The following is a 15000-nucleotide window of genomic DNA, read 5'->3' on the forward strand; positions in this document are numbered from 1 at the left end:
AAGAAATTAAAAAAGTCATAATATAGTATGTTGAAAAAAATTTAAAAAGTCATAATATAGTACATTGAAAAAAGCAATAGTATGTTACAGATAAAAGTACAAAAAATTCATAGTATAATAAGTTGAAAAATGTTGTAAAAAAAAGTTCATAGTACAGTATAAAAAAAAAAAACACAGATCCAGAACAAACCAAGACCCCCCCCCCCCCCCACAAGATAAGCCTGGACTTTGGATGCTGACGTCTGACTTGAAGCGGTCTCGGGCGTCTCACCTGTCCGTCCCTCGATGTGCTGCGCCCTCTGGTACGGCCCGCTGAAGGTCGACACCACGACCTTGTAGAGCCGCCCCGGGGTCAGGAAGGTCAGCCGGTGGCGCCGCTCGCCGCTGCCCAGCGTCGCCGGGGGGAAGACACGGGTGTCGTTGAAGAGCAGCGTCACCTGGAGAGACGAGGACAGAGACTGATACTCGGGCAGCAGAGATCGTCACAGCCCGTCATATACAGGGTGTCATAAGTTCTTCTCATATGTCTTGGGAGTCACACTGGGAAAGAAACAATCATCATAACTTATACAGTAGGTGACCGAACGTCCCCGTTTTTGGGGACAGTCCCCGGTTTTGGTGACCTGTCCCCGGCTGGATCTGTCCCCCGAAATGTCCCGGTTTTCCACTGTGACTGACAGACCCGGCAGTGGAATGAAAGAAGAAACCACCGACCAAACGGGCCGATCGGCAGCGCTGCTCAGAGCTCCGAGATGTTTCAGAAAGCCTTGTTTTAACGATGCTAAAATCACTGATTATTTACATGAGTCTGGTGGCTTTGGGCCAACGCCATTTGCGGACTTTTATTTTTTAAAAAGGATCTTAATCTTTAACAGAAGTCGAGCTCCTTAGAAATCCTTTCCATAATTTGTCTGTTGGGGGGAAAACAGCTCTAGTCTAGTGTCCCGTTTTAAGTTTTACAAAAATAACAACATGACGTGTTTTTGGAGGGATATTTTCTTCTGAGCTGAAACGTCCCCGGATCTTATCTAAGAAATCTGGTCACCTTATTATACAGTTGACAAAACACGTGCATTTTTTCAAAGAAAGTCCAGACGTTTTGCTCTCATGACATTTACTTATGCCAATAATAACATAATAATGTCAATTTATTGATATTACACCCACAGCAATGCTACACAAGCAAATGCGTGTCTAAATAGTGCGCCTCTTGGCCTTCCATACAGCCTATTGGTCTTTTTGTCCCTTCTGGCCTTCCATACAAGATGGTGACGTTATCTCCCATATATGGGCATACCGGGGCCTTTGTTTCCCTACACAGACACAGAGGAGAGACGGATGAGCGAGCCAGCGGCAGAAATGAGCCAAAACGCGATGAATTATGGACATAAAGTCCATTTTTATTACATTCTGGAAAATGTTTTTAACTCCCTACAAATGTAGCACTTTGAGATTTCTTTTTGAAATGTAAAGGGCATTATAAATAAAATGTATTATTATTATTATTATTATTATTATAATAAAAGTGGATCAATCTTGGATGTAACGGTTTGGATTTAAAGCACCAACGACCCCGAAAGAGGCTGGAAGTTCCAGGCTCGATAGAATCACCTGAAGAGGCTTGAAGACCCCCCGAAATACCGGCCGTAACCGCTAACTCGTCAGGATTTAACCCTCTGGCCCTGAGGCCATTTTTACAGTTTAATTTCCGTCTGGATTTTATTTATAATAACTTGTAAAACTTTCAACCCTGTTGTCTACAGCCAAGATATGAACAGCATTTTTTTTTAGGACAAACTGGGTTTGGAATATTTGGGTTGCAGTGAGGTCACTTGCAGTTAAAATTGTTGTAGGGCCTTAAAGATAAATACTAATAATAAATAAATGAATCTCCAGATATGTATTGATATCACAGACATATAGTAAAACCTCTAAAACTTCTCATATGTCTTGGGGTCACACTGTGAAGAAATCATCCTTATAACGGATACATTTGACAAAATAACATGCATTTTGTTTTTCCCCAAAAAGGTCAAGAGTACGTTTTTGCTCTCCATGACATTACTTATGCCTTTTTATCCTCACCTATATGGGCATGTACTTCCCTGAAAAAATACACAGGACAGACAGAGAGAGAGACGAAGAGCGAGCCAGCGGCAGAAAATGAGCCAAAACGCGATGAATTATGGACATAAAGTGGACCAATCTTGGATATAACAGTATGGATTGAAACCCCAAGAGGCTGAAGTTCCAGGCTGGATAGAAAACCCCCTGTAGAGGCTAGAAAGACCCGAAAGGAGCAAAGCCCGCTCGTAAAGCCGAAAACGTCAGATTCAAACGAAACCGAAAGTGAGTAAATCGCTTGTATGGTTCAAAAGTTATTGAACTATGAATCAGAGGTGTTGTTTTTACGCGTTGGGTACGCGTGTTCTTAACCCACATCAAAAGAGTTCATCAGTGACATCACGCATAGTATCTAAAGGGGAAATGAGTCAGATGGACACACAGGCTAGCTCGCCAGGCGATAAATGTCCCATGAGTCTCGGCGGTATCACCTCGTAGTGGTCCACGTCTCCGGGGGCGGGGCTCCAGCGGACGGTCAGGTCCCCCGTCCCCGCGCTGTCCAGAGACAGATTTCCAACAGCGGCCGGAACTGCAGGACAAACAACATCATCAATAAATGTATGTTTAAATAGATCATAGGCTATGAAAAATAATAAGACGTTAGCTGCTTTCCGTGCTATCTATGGTTGATTGATGCTAACGTTAGCTCTAAACACCATTCAACTGACAGCCTTTGTTGTGTTTTGATGCTAACTTGTAGCTAAGCTAGCAGTGAACCAACTTGGTTAAGTAGGTCCGTTTTTACTGTGTCGACAAACAAAACTTTAACTCAACGTCACCAATAAATATATGTTTAAATAGATCATAGACTGTGAAAAATAATAGACATAGCAGCAGTGACGTTAGCCGCTTTGAAGCCTCGAGTTTGGCGATATCGCTGTCGCTCCCCCAACGTGAGTCATACTGAAATTAATTCATTAATTAAGTTTTCTCATTACAAACAATAACAGAAGATGGAAATCATTTCAGAAATGTTGTAGCTATCTATGCTAACGTTAGCTCTAAACACCTTTCAGCTGACAGCCTTTGTTGTGTTTGATGCTAACTTGTAGCTAAGCTAGCAGTGAACCAACTTGGTTAAGTAGGTCCATTTCTACTGTGTTGACATTACAGAAGTCTCTCGTTAGCATCTCGGAGGCTACTTCAGACGCTACAGAAGTCTCTCGTTAGCATCTCGTTAGCATCTCGGAGGCTACTTCAGACGTTACAGAAGTCTCTCGTTAGCATCTCGTTAGCATCTCGGAGGCTACTTCAGACGTTACAGAAGTCTCTCGTTAGCATCTCGTTAGCATCTCGGAGGCTACTTCAGACGCTACAGAAGTCTCTCGTTAGCATCTCGTTAGCATCTCGGAGGCTACTTCAGACGCTACAGAAGTCTCTCGTTAGCATCTCGGAGGCTACTTCAGATGCTACAGAAGTCTCTCGTTAGCATCTCGTTAGCATCTCGGAGGCTACTTCAGACGCTACAGAAGTCTCTCGTTAGCATCTCGTTAGCATCTCGGAGGCTACTTCAGACGTTACAGAAGTCTCTCGTTAGCATCTCGTTAGCATCTCGGAGGCTACTTCAGACGTTACAGAAGTCTCTCGTTAGCATCTCGTTAGCATCTCGGAGGCTACTTCAGACGTTACAGAAGTCTCTCGTTAGCATCTTATATGCTAGTTGTCGCAAAAGTGACGCATGCGAGACTCAGATCTGCCCTCTCCTCACATCGGCGAGTGATATTCGTTATGAAATTGTTACTAAGGTGATTAATCAAGAGAGAAGTCGGCTAATTTTCTCAGAGACTTCTATAGAAACCGACTTATCGGTGGAGTCGCCCCCTGGTGGCCGTTACAGAGAACGCAGCTTTAAAGGAGCAGACCCGGAAGCTCCGCCCATTATTTCCGAGTCTACGCAATAAAAAACCCATCCGGTCCCCTTGGTGTCCGACTCACAGGTGCGTCCGTCGGTGGAGACGCTGCCGACGTAGTCCCCGCTCCAGGTTTCCAAGTGACGGTGTAGAGTCTCCCCGGCGACAGGGACGAGAAGACGCACTCGTTGCGCGCGGCGGAGACGGTCTTGTTCTGCAGGACGCTGTTGTTGTAGCGGATCAGGACCACGTAGCGGTCCAGGTCTCCGGGTGCGTGACGCCAGTAAACCTGAACACACAACAGGACAGGCTTTAGTCCGTCCAGTGTCCTAGACTTTAGTCTGTCCAGAGTGTCCTAGGTTTTAGTCTGTCCAGAGTGTCCTAGGCTTTAGTCCGTCCAGTGTCCTAGACTTTAGTCTGTCCAGTGTCCTAGACTTTAGTCCGTCCAGAGTGTCCTAGGCTTTAGTCTGTCCAGTGTCCTAGGCTTTAGTCTGTCCAGTGTCCTAGACTTTAGTCTGTCCAGTGTCCTAGACTTTAGTCCGTCCAGTGTCCTAGGCTTTAGTCCGTCCAGTGTCCTAGGCTTTAGTCTGTCCAGTGTCCTAGACTTTAGTCCGTCCAGTGTCCTAGGCTTTAGTCCGTCCAGTGTCCTAGGCTTTAGTCTGTCCAGTGTCCTAGACTTTAGTCCGTCCAGTGTCCTAGACTTTAGTCTGTCCAGTGTCCTAGGCTTTAGTCTGTCCAGTGTCCTAGACTTTAGTCCGTCCAGTGTCCTAGACTTTAGTCTGTCCAGTGTCCTAGGCTTTAGTCTGTCCAGTGTCCTAGGCTTTAGTCCGTCCAGTGTCCTAGACTTTAGTCTGTCCAGTGTCCTAGGCTTTAGTCTGTCCAGTGTCCTAGGCTTTAGTCCGTCCACTCAGGATTCTACATAAAATACAGATTTAAAAATATAAATACCAATAATAAATAAATAAATATAAATACTACTACAACCCTTTAAGGACATTATGGAGACAGAGATGTCCTCGGGTCATGTTTGACCCATTTTGGAACAAAAACAGTCTTTATCAGAAGTGTCTTCGACCAAAATTTCAGAAAAATAACGCGGATTGTTCCACACAACGAGTAAAATGAATGACCGGCCCACTGCTTTCTTTAAATTTGGATGTTTTGTTCAATTTCACAGCAGTCAAAAAAAACTTTTTCTGTGAAAGGCCATTTAAAAAAAAAAGAGACACAGACAAAGAGACACAACCCAACTACAAAGAGACACACAACAAAGAGACACAAACAAAGACACCACACAGACTACATAGAGACGCAAACAAAGAGACACAGACAAAGAGACACAACCCGACTACAAAGACACACAAAGACTACAAGAGACAAACAGAGAGACAAAAACAGACTACATAGAGACGCAATAAAGAGACGCAACAAAGAGACAGAGACAAAGAGACACAACCCGACTACAAGAGACACAAACAGACTACAAAGAGACACAGACAAAGAGACACAACCCGACTACAAAGAGACACAACAGACTACAAAGAGACACAGACAAGAGACACAGACAAGAGACACAACCAGACTACAAAGAGACACTTTCTGTGAAAGGCCATTTAAAAAAAAAAGTGACTAAAACGTCAAAAAAAGCTTCAAAAACGTCAAAAGGCGCAGAAAAAATTGACAAAAACATCAGGAAAACAAAAAACACGAGGGTTAATGATTCAAAAAAGTTCACAAAAGCACGTGTGTTCTAGGTCATTCCGATGTAGGATCTTCACATTTTAAAGCTAAAATGTCAAATTTAAGCCCTAAATGTCAAATTGAAGCTATATTTTAACCCTTTTTCAGGCAAATCTAAAAAATGAATCCACGTTAAATGTGAAATGTTGTTTTATTCTGTGGCGTTGTGGTTCTTTCTTTTGCTCGTTCCAAATATAATCAGCTGTAATTATGGAAAGATCATTTTTACTCTGTGTCGCTTTCGTTCAATTTTAACAATTTTAATGTACTTTGCGAGTGCTTTGGTGACTCTGCGTTTTGTCATAAGGTAGATCTTAAATTTCATTCATAAAGGTTTTTAAAAAAGTCTTAACCCTCTTATTGTCCTCGGGTCAAATTTGACCCATTTTCAGTTATTGATCTATTTTTTTGGCACAAAAAAATGGGGGCGTTGAAATAAGCGACGAAAACGTCAACAGTAAATATATCGAAAAACGTTGGCAAACACATCCAAAAAAGCAGCCACGACATAGAAAAAGTGACAAAAATGACGGAAAAAGCGATAATAATGTCCCAAGATTTTATTTTCTTAAAGTTGACAGGTAGACAACGCAAGGGTTAAAGGTGCTCTGAGCGTTTTTTAGGCTACAATATTTTTTGTGACACATAGAAAACATCTCCTCTCTATCTGCTAGCTAACTAAAAAAATGTCTATATCTGAAATATGAGTTTCTTTTTAACCAAATGACCATAAAAATGGATCTGATTCCTTCCAACGCTCTTTATAAATACAACTGATCACTTTCATTCCTCTGATCTCAACTATTAGTCAAAATAATTCATAACTTCTGCTTTTTTTAACTCTAATATTAGGTTATAATTCTATATAAATGAGGGTTATTGACCATGAATTCCATAAAGTAGTAAAACTAGTAAGGTGGTGGTGGTGGAAACTAAAGAAAAGTCTGAAAAAGGGACAAAAATGTCAAGATTTTTGACCCGGGAGGACAACACGAGGGTTAAGATGTTGCCCTGTTAGCCTGCAGTGTCTGTCCCGACGAACTCACCTTGAGGAAGTCGTCTCTCGCCGAGTGGACGGCTGTCGGGTCGCGCACCGTCGCCGGCTCTGAGAGACAATCACGTCACAATCATAACAACAGGAACAGTAAGACGAGGGCTTAGGGACGTCTACAAGACGCTGACAAGAGACACAGACAAACTACAAAGAGACACAAACAAAGAGACAAACAAAGAGACAGAAACCGACTACAAAGAGACACAAACAAAGAGACACAAACAAAGAGACACAAACAAAGAGACACAAACAAAGACACAAACCGACTACAAAGAGACACAAACAAAGACACAAACCGACTACAAAGAGACACAAACAAAGACACAAACCGACTACAAAGAGACACAAACAAAGACACACACAGACTACATAGAGACGCAAACAAAGAGACACAAACAAAGAGACACAGACAAAGAGACACAAACAAAGAGACACAAACAAAGAGACACAAACCGACTACAAAGAGACACAAACCGACTACAAAGAGACACAAACAAAGACACACACAGACTACATAGAGACGCAAACAAAGAGACACAAACAAAGAGACACAGACAAAGAGACACAACCCGACTACAAAGAGACACAAACAGACTACAAAGAGACGCAAACAAAGACACACACACAAACTACATAGAGACGCAAACAAAGAGACACAAACAAAGAGACACAGACAAAGAGACACAACCCGACTACAAAGAGACACAAACAGACTACAAAGAGACGCAAACAAAGACACACACACAGACTAAATACAGATGCAAACAAAGAGACACAAACAAAGACACACACACAGACTACATAGAGACGCAAACAAAGAGACACAGACAAAGAGACACAACCCAACTACAAAGAGACACACACAGACTACAAAGAGACACAAACAAAGACACACACACAGACTACATAGAGACGCAAACAAAGAGACACAGACAAAGAGACACAACCCGACTACAAAGACACACAAAGACTACATAGAGACGCAAATAAAGAGACGCAAACAAAGAGACACAGACAAAGAGACACAACCCGACTACAAAGAGACACAAACAAAGACACACACACAGACTACATAGAGACGCAAACAAAGAGACACAGACAAAGAGACACAACCCGACTACAAAGACACACAAAGACTACATAGAGACGCAAATAAAGAGACGCAAACAAAGAGACACAGACAAAGAGACACAACCCGACTACAAAGAGACACAAACAGACTACAAAGAGACACAGACAAAGAGACACAACCCGACTACAAAGAGACACAAACAGACTACAAAGAGACACAGACAAAGAGACACAACCCGACTACAAAGAGACACAAACAGACTACAAAGAGACACAGACAAAGAGACACAAACAGACTACAAAGAGACACAAAAAAAGACACACACACAGACTACATAGAGACGCAAACAAAGAGACACAAACAAAGAGACACAGACAAAGAGACACAACCCGACTACAAAGAGACACAAACAGACTACAAAGAGACACAAACTACCACAGAGAGACAACACCCTGCCGTCCTTACGTGTGCGCGTCTGCACGGCGGTGGCGTTCTCCAGGTCGCCGCTCCTCGTCACTATGACGACGGCGTACAGGCGGCCGGGGACCAGCGAGCTGAAGGAGCACTCGGGCGGCGAGGACGGGGACACGGCCAGCGTGTGGACGCTCCGTCCCCCGTCCTGCAGGCGCACCAGGTAGCTGTCCACCACGCCCGCCGCCGGGCGCCACGACACCCGCAGGGCGTCGGAGCTGCCGCCGTTAGTAACAGTAACCACGGAGACCGACGCCGGGGCTGAAGGGAAAACACGACAGAGGAATTTATTCATTAATTTATTTTGTTTTCGTCAACCTGAAAGCTGATTGGTTGACAGGTGGAAACACACACACGCGCGCACGCATACACACACACACACACACACACACACACACACACACTCCTTAAAATAACTGAGACATTTTGTGGGACCACAATAGGTGTTTTGAGCAGGAATGTATGTGTGTGTGTGTGTGTGTGTGTGTGTGTGTGTGTGTGTTGTGTGTGTGTGTGTGTGTGTGTGTGAGTGATCAAAAGTTCATTATGTGATAACATCAGAGTTTTTAGAACAATAGCTGAAATACCAAAAAGGAGGTTTGAAATGTTCCACACACACACACAGACACTCCCAGTGGCTTCCTGCACACACACACACCCACACACCACATGCGCGCGCGCACACACACACACACACCACACACACACACACACACACACACACATCAGGAGTGGGACTTTAAATGTTTCTAACTCTGAGGCTGATCTAAAACTTTGGAGGAGAAAACACTGAAGCCTTTCTTTCTCATCTTTATTGACCTTAGAGTCTTTTTTTAATTTTTTTTACTAATACTCAATAAAAAGCGACAAAAAGGCGACAACAGAACTGTTTCTACCGATGTTATGTAACCCTGGTCGTGCAACAGAGACTCTGATTGGACAGACGGTCTAGCTAGCGGTCTGGATTTACCCTGCAGAGACCTGAGGACCAGGTAACCATAGTCCTCAGAAATCAGGGACAGGAACAGACATTGGAAGTTGAACGTGGTGGATATAGACTACATGAAATATAACGGTACCCTAACAAATCCTAACAAACAAATTAGAGATAATAATCACAATTTCAGTAATAATAGCGGCAGTTTGGATCTGACATTTAACTTGGAGTAACTCACCGGTGCGTGCCTCCAGACTGGTGCTTGTGGAGCGCACCCCCCCGCTGACGGCGGTGGCCTGCAGCCGGTAGAGGGCGCCGGGAGTCAACCCAGCGACAAGCAGAGAAGAAGAACCAACCGGAACGCTGTAGTTCTGAACCACGACACTGAACACGCACAACAGAAAACATTGATTTTAAAACACCCATTTACATGAGGAGATATGCTGCTCTATACACGCTAAAAGTAGTAATTATTTACATGGAGTCTGGTGGAGATATGCTGCTCTATACACGCTAAAAGTAGTGATTATTTACATGGAGTCTGGTGGAGATATGCTGCTCTATACACGCTAAAAGTAGTGATTATTTACATGGAGTCTGGTGGAGATATGCTGCTCTATACATGCTAAAAGTAGTGATATTTACATGGAGTCTGGTGGAGATATGCTGCTCTATACACGCTAAAAGTAGTGATTATTTACATGGAGTCTGGTGGATATATGCTGCTCTATACATGCTAAAGTAGTGATTATTTACATGGAGTCTGGTGGAGATATGCTGCTCTATACATGCTAAAAGTAGTGATTATTTACATGGAGTCTGGTGGAGATATGCTGCTCTATACATGCTAAAGTAGTGATTATTTACATGGAGTCTGGTGGAGATATGTGCTCTATACATGCTAAAAGTAGTGATTATTTACATGGACTCTGGTGGAGATATGCTGCTCTATACATGCTAAAAGTAGTGATTATTTACATGGAGTCTGGTGGAGATATGCTGCTCTATACACGCTAAAAGTAGTGATTATTTACATGGAGTCTGGTGGAGATATGCTGCTCTATACAAGCTAAAAGTAGTGATTATTAACATGGAGTCTGGTGGAGAAATGCTGCTCTATACACGCTAAAAGTAGTGATTATTTACAGAACGCTCTTAATGTGTAGTCGACCAATCAGACAACCTGGTTTGATCTGCTTGTTGTATAATTAACATTAGATAGAGCTACTAGAAACACACCTGTCCTGCAGGAGAGTCAGAGTGAACGAGTCCACATCTCCAGGTGGTTTTTCCCATGATGCCTGAAGGCTGTTGACCCCGGAGCTTCTCAGAGTAATCGCTTGCAACGCCATGGGAACTGCAACACACACACACACACACACACTGTGCAGTTACTATCAAGCACCTTAAGTTGTAAAAGTGTAGAAAATCACTGCACTAATTCATATTTTTACCTTTAAGATGTATTTCTGAGATGGATTAACATAAAAAAAACATACCTGTCCTCCCTTCCAGTGACACAGAGGTGTTCAGTTTCCCGCTCCTGGTTGTCACGGTGATGGTGTACAGCCGCCCAGGCGTGAGCACGTTGAACGTGCACTCCCTCATGTTTGGCTCCACCTCCCTGGTATCCACGGTGACGTTACCTGCGAGACACAGGAAGTTACAATTTCGGTTTAGCCGTCTACATCCAAGCTCTGAGCCACAGGAAATGGGTTAAAATCGGAAATACTGGATTAGTTACCGTGGCGAAGGGTCAGGAAGTAACTGTCACGTGACCCGGAGGGGGCGTGGCTCCACATGGCGCTGAGCGACGTCTCGTCCGAGTGTCGTACGTGGAGGTCCGACACCGGGGCCGGAGCTGCAGAGACAGGCGGTGAGTTCAGGTTCAGCTCTGCGAGTTTTTAAGGGTCATTTCGGGTGTTTTTTTCAACCTGGGTCATATTTTCCCAGGTGTCTCAGTGACTAATGAGAGCAAAAATATTTGAAAATGGTCCAGTTTTGTCGTTGTGGTTGCCGCTGATGGACTCAGATTTTATATATAACATATTATATAAGTGTCTGACAACATTATAAAAGGATCCCTACAGAGATAGAACTTTTAGTTAAAGAGTAAGATCCTTTTGGTTTAACATGAAACAGAAATCAGCATCACCAAACCCACCAGACTCCATGTAAATAATCACTACTTTTATCATTGTAAAACACACTTCATTCATAGTCAACAGAAACAAAATAAAACTATGAATAGTCGTCTTGGTTCATCTTTCCACTGTTCCAACAATCACCACTCTGGTCTGGTTGGAATAAACTCTTAATTCACCCAATTATATGTGGAGATATGCTGCTCTATACATGCTAAAAGTAGTGATTATTTACATGGAGTCTGGTGGAGATATGCTGCTCTATACACGCTAAAAGTAGTGATTTTACATGGAGTCTGGTGGAGATATGCTGCTCTATACACGCTAAAAGTAGTGATTATTTACATGGAGTCTGGCGGAGATATGCTGCTCTATACACGCTAAAAGTAGTGATTATTTACATGGAGTCTGGTGGAGATATGCTGCTCTATACACGCTAAAAGTAGTGATTATTTACATGGAGTCTGGTGGAGATATGCTGCTCTATACACGCTAAAAGTAGTGATTATTTACATGGTTCTGGCGGAGATATGCTGCTCTATACACGCTAAAGTAGTGATTAGTTACATGGAGTCTGGCGGAGATTGCTGCTCTATACACGTAAAGTAGTGATTATTTACATGGAGTCTGGCGGAGATATGCTGCTCTATACACGCTAAAAGTAGTGATTATTTACATGGAGTCTGGCGGAGATATGCTGCTCTAACACGCTAAAAGTAGTGATTATTTACATGGAGTCTGGCGGAGATATGCTGCTCTATACACGCTAAAAGTAGTGATTATTTACATGGAGTCTGGCGGAGATATGCTGCTCTATACACGCTAAAAGTAGTGATTATTTACATGGAGTCTGGTGGAGATATACTGCTCTATACACGCTAAAAGTAGTGATTATTTACATGGAGTCTGGTGGAGATATGCTGCTCATAATAATAATCTGAGCCTGTTAGCGGTGGTGGTATTTTGTTAAGTTTATGTACTTTCTGTCATATTTGTGCTATCGTATATCTTTCTTCTTATATATTTCTGTATATTCTGATGTCTTTGCAGTCATGTTATGTCAATATTTTCTGCAGTAATATGTATATATTAGTGGTGGGAAGAAATAAAAAAATCACGTACTGTATGTGTCGTGTATTTCTTGTCCCCAGAATCAATATTTTTTATTTTTTATTTCTATCAATGATTGACCTAAATATTTTCTGTTTCTACGGTGCCGCTGACGGTGACTACATCATATCTGTTTCCAGCAAAACCTTTTATTATGTTGTATATTTCCGCAGTAGTCTGACCTGTTGCTCCTTCACAGCTGCTCTCGGCCGTCAATCCTCCGCTCTGCACTCGTAGCTCAGCTCTGTACAGCCTCCCAGGCGTTAGTCCCGTCCCAGGGAAGCTGAAGTTCGTCGCCTCTCGGTCGAGAACGGTGCTGACTAACATCTGCGAGCCGTCGAACAGGAGCAGCTTGTAGCTCTCCCAGCAACCAGCGGGGGGCGACCAAGACAGGAGGAGGCCGCCGCCGCCGCCGGAGGGGGGGGGAGACAGGGAGAGGGAGGACGCCGCCGCCGGAGCTGGAGACGAGACAAAGGATGAAGAAATAAAAACAATGGGAACGAAAGAGAGATGAAAAGACGTTAAGCCTAGAAGGGACACAGCTACGGCGATAACCATATCCCTTCTAGCCCTAGCCGTATCCCTTCTAGCCGTAGCCGTATCCCTTCTAGCCCTAGCCGTATCCCTTCTAGCCGTAGCCGTATCCCTTCTAGCCCTAGCCGTATCCCTTCTAGCCGTAGCTGTATCCCTTCTTGCCCTATCTGTATCCCTTCTAGCCCTAGCTGTATCCCTTCTAGCAATAGCTGTATCCCTTCTAGCCATAGCTGTATCCCTTCTAACCCTAGCTGTATCCCTTCTAGCCCTAGCTGTATCCCTTCTAACCCTAGGCGTATCCCTTCTAACCCTAGGCGTATCGCTTCTAGCCCTAGCTGTATCCCTTCTAGCCGTAGCTGTATCTCTTCTAGCTCTAGCCGTATCCCTTCTAGCCCTAGCTGTATCCCTTCTAACCCTAGGCGTATCCCTTCTAACCCTAGGCGTATCCCTTCTAGCCCTAGCTGTATCCCTTCTAGCCATAGCTGTATCCCTTCTAACCCTAGGCGTATCCCTTCTAACCCTAGGCGTATCCCTTCTAGCCGTAGCTGTATACCTTCTAGCCGTAGCTGTATCCCTTCTAGCCGTAGCTGTATCCCTTCTAGCCCTAGCCGTATCCCTTCTAGCCCTAGCCGTATCCCTTCTAGCTCTAGCCGTATCCCTTCTGACCACAACCAAGAAAAGAACCTCACTTGTCCTGGCACTGATTTCTGATTGGCTCGTCAGCTCGCCACTCCTGGACGTCACCACGACCTGATAGGCCGAGCCGGGAGTCAGCCGGTCGACGACGACCTCGGTGGCGTCCGGCGGGAGCGTCCTCTCCCAGCGGCTCGTGCCATTGGTCGAGACGGCGGCGACGAGCGCGTCCAGGTCGCCCGCGGGCTGTTCCCATGACAACAGCAAGCCGGTGCCGTCGCCGTGGTCGGCGGTGAGGTTGGAGACGGCGGCGGGAGCTGCAACGAGATTTTAGATTTATTCCCTTATTTCTTCCCTGTACTTCCTGTCTTCTTCTTCTTCTTCTTCTTCTTCAACCTGTCCGAGCCGTCGTCGTCCGGCCGCTCTGCAGCCCGCCGGCCTCCGTCACCACGGTAACGTTGTACAGTCGCCCCGGCGCCAGGTCGAGGAGCGCGTGGTGCGTCGCCGTGCTCTCCAACGTCTCGTTCCTCAGCACACCTGCAGACACGGACCCTCTATCATCACAGGAAGAACTCTTTTACCACAGTAAAAGTATAGAAAAATGTAAAGAACAGCAGTTTTTTTTGAATTTTTTGGGGGGTGATTATGAAACTTTGAAATCAGATTAAGAAAGAAAGCAACTGAAGCAATTAAAAAAATTGGAAAATAAGAAGAGGAGGAAGAGAAGACAATAAAAGTTCAGACACTCAGAGTTTTGTTGGTCTGATCGTTTCTTTTTCACTGACCTACTCAAGTAATGGTAAATGACAGAGAGACAGACAGACAGGCAGACAGACAGACAGAGAGACAGACAGAGAGACAGACAGACAGACAGAGAGACAGGCAGACAGAGAGACAGACAGACAGACAGACAGACAGACAGACAGACAGGCAGGCAGACAGAGAGACAGACAGAGAGACAGAGAGACAGACAGGCAGGCAGACAGGCAGACAGAGAGACAGACAGACAGACAGAGAGACAGACAGACAGACAGACAACGAGAGACAGACAGACAGACAGGCAGGCAGACAGAGAGACAGACAGAGAGACAGGCAGACAGGCAGACAGACAGACAGAGAGACAGAGCGAGAGACAGAGACGACAGACAGAGAGAGAGACAGAGACAGACAGACAGGCAGGCAGGCAGAAGGACAGACAGACAGCCAGACAGACAGAGAGAGAGACAGAGACAGACAGACAGACAGAGAGAGAGAGACAGAGAGAGCAAACAGACAGACCGACAGACAGACAGACAGAGAGAGAACAGAGACAACAGACGACAGAGAGAGAG

At 44.5% G+C, this 15000-nt stretch overlaps 1 protein-coding gene across 1 annotated transcript in view; it reads right to left on the bottom strand.

The window, feature by feature from the left end:
* Positions 1 to 271: 271 nt before the first annotated feature.
* The window catches only part of LOC116679429 (receptor-type tyrosine-protein phosphatase beta-like), a gene marked incomplete at both ends in the record, with an annotated part of 15075 nt that continues 346 nt past the window's right edge, over positions 272 to 15000 (bottom strand). The window contains 13 exon segments of the mRNA XM_032509073.1: positions 272 to 437; positions 2556 to 2653; positions 4060 to 4113; positions 4116 to 4263; positions 6761 to 6819; positions 8306 to 8572; positions 9487 to 9632; positions 10488 to 10605; positions 10748 to 10894; positions 10993 to 11109; positions 12685 to 12960; positions 13726 to 13986; positions 14066 to 14206. Of these exon segments, the coding sequence (XP_032364964.1) occupies positions 272 to 437; positions 2556 to 2653; positions 4060 to 4113; positions 4116 to 4263; positions 6761 to 6819; positions 8306 to 8572; positions 9487 to 9632; positions 10488 to 10605; positions 10748 to 10894; positions 10993 to 11109; positions 12685 to 12960; positions 13726 to 13986; positions 14066 to 14206 (1998 nt within the window).

The sequence above is a fragment of the Etheostoma spectabile genome, unplaced genomic scaffold, assembly GCF_008692095.1.
Source record: "Etheostoma spectabile isolate EspeVRDwgs_2016 unplaced genomic scaffold, UIUC_Espe_1.0 scaffold00012673, whole genome shotgun sequence".
NCBI lineage: Eukaryota > Metazoa > Chordata > Actinopteri > Perciformes > Percidae > Etheostoma > Etheostoma spectabile.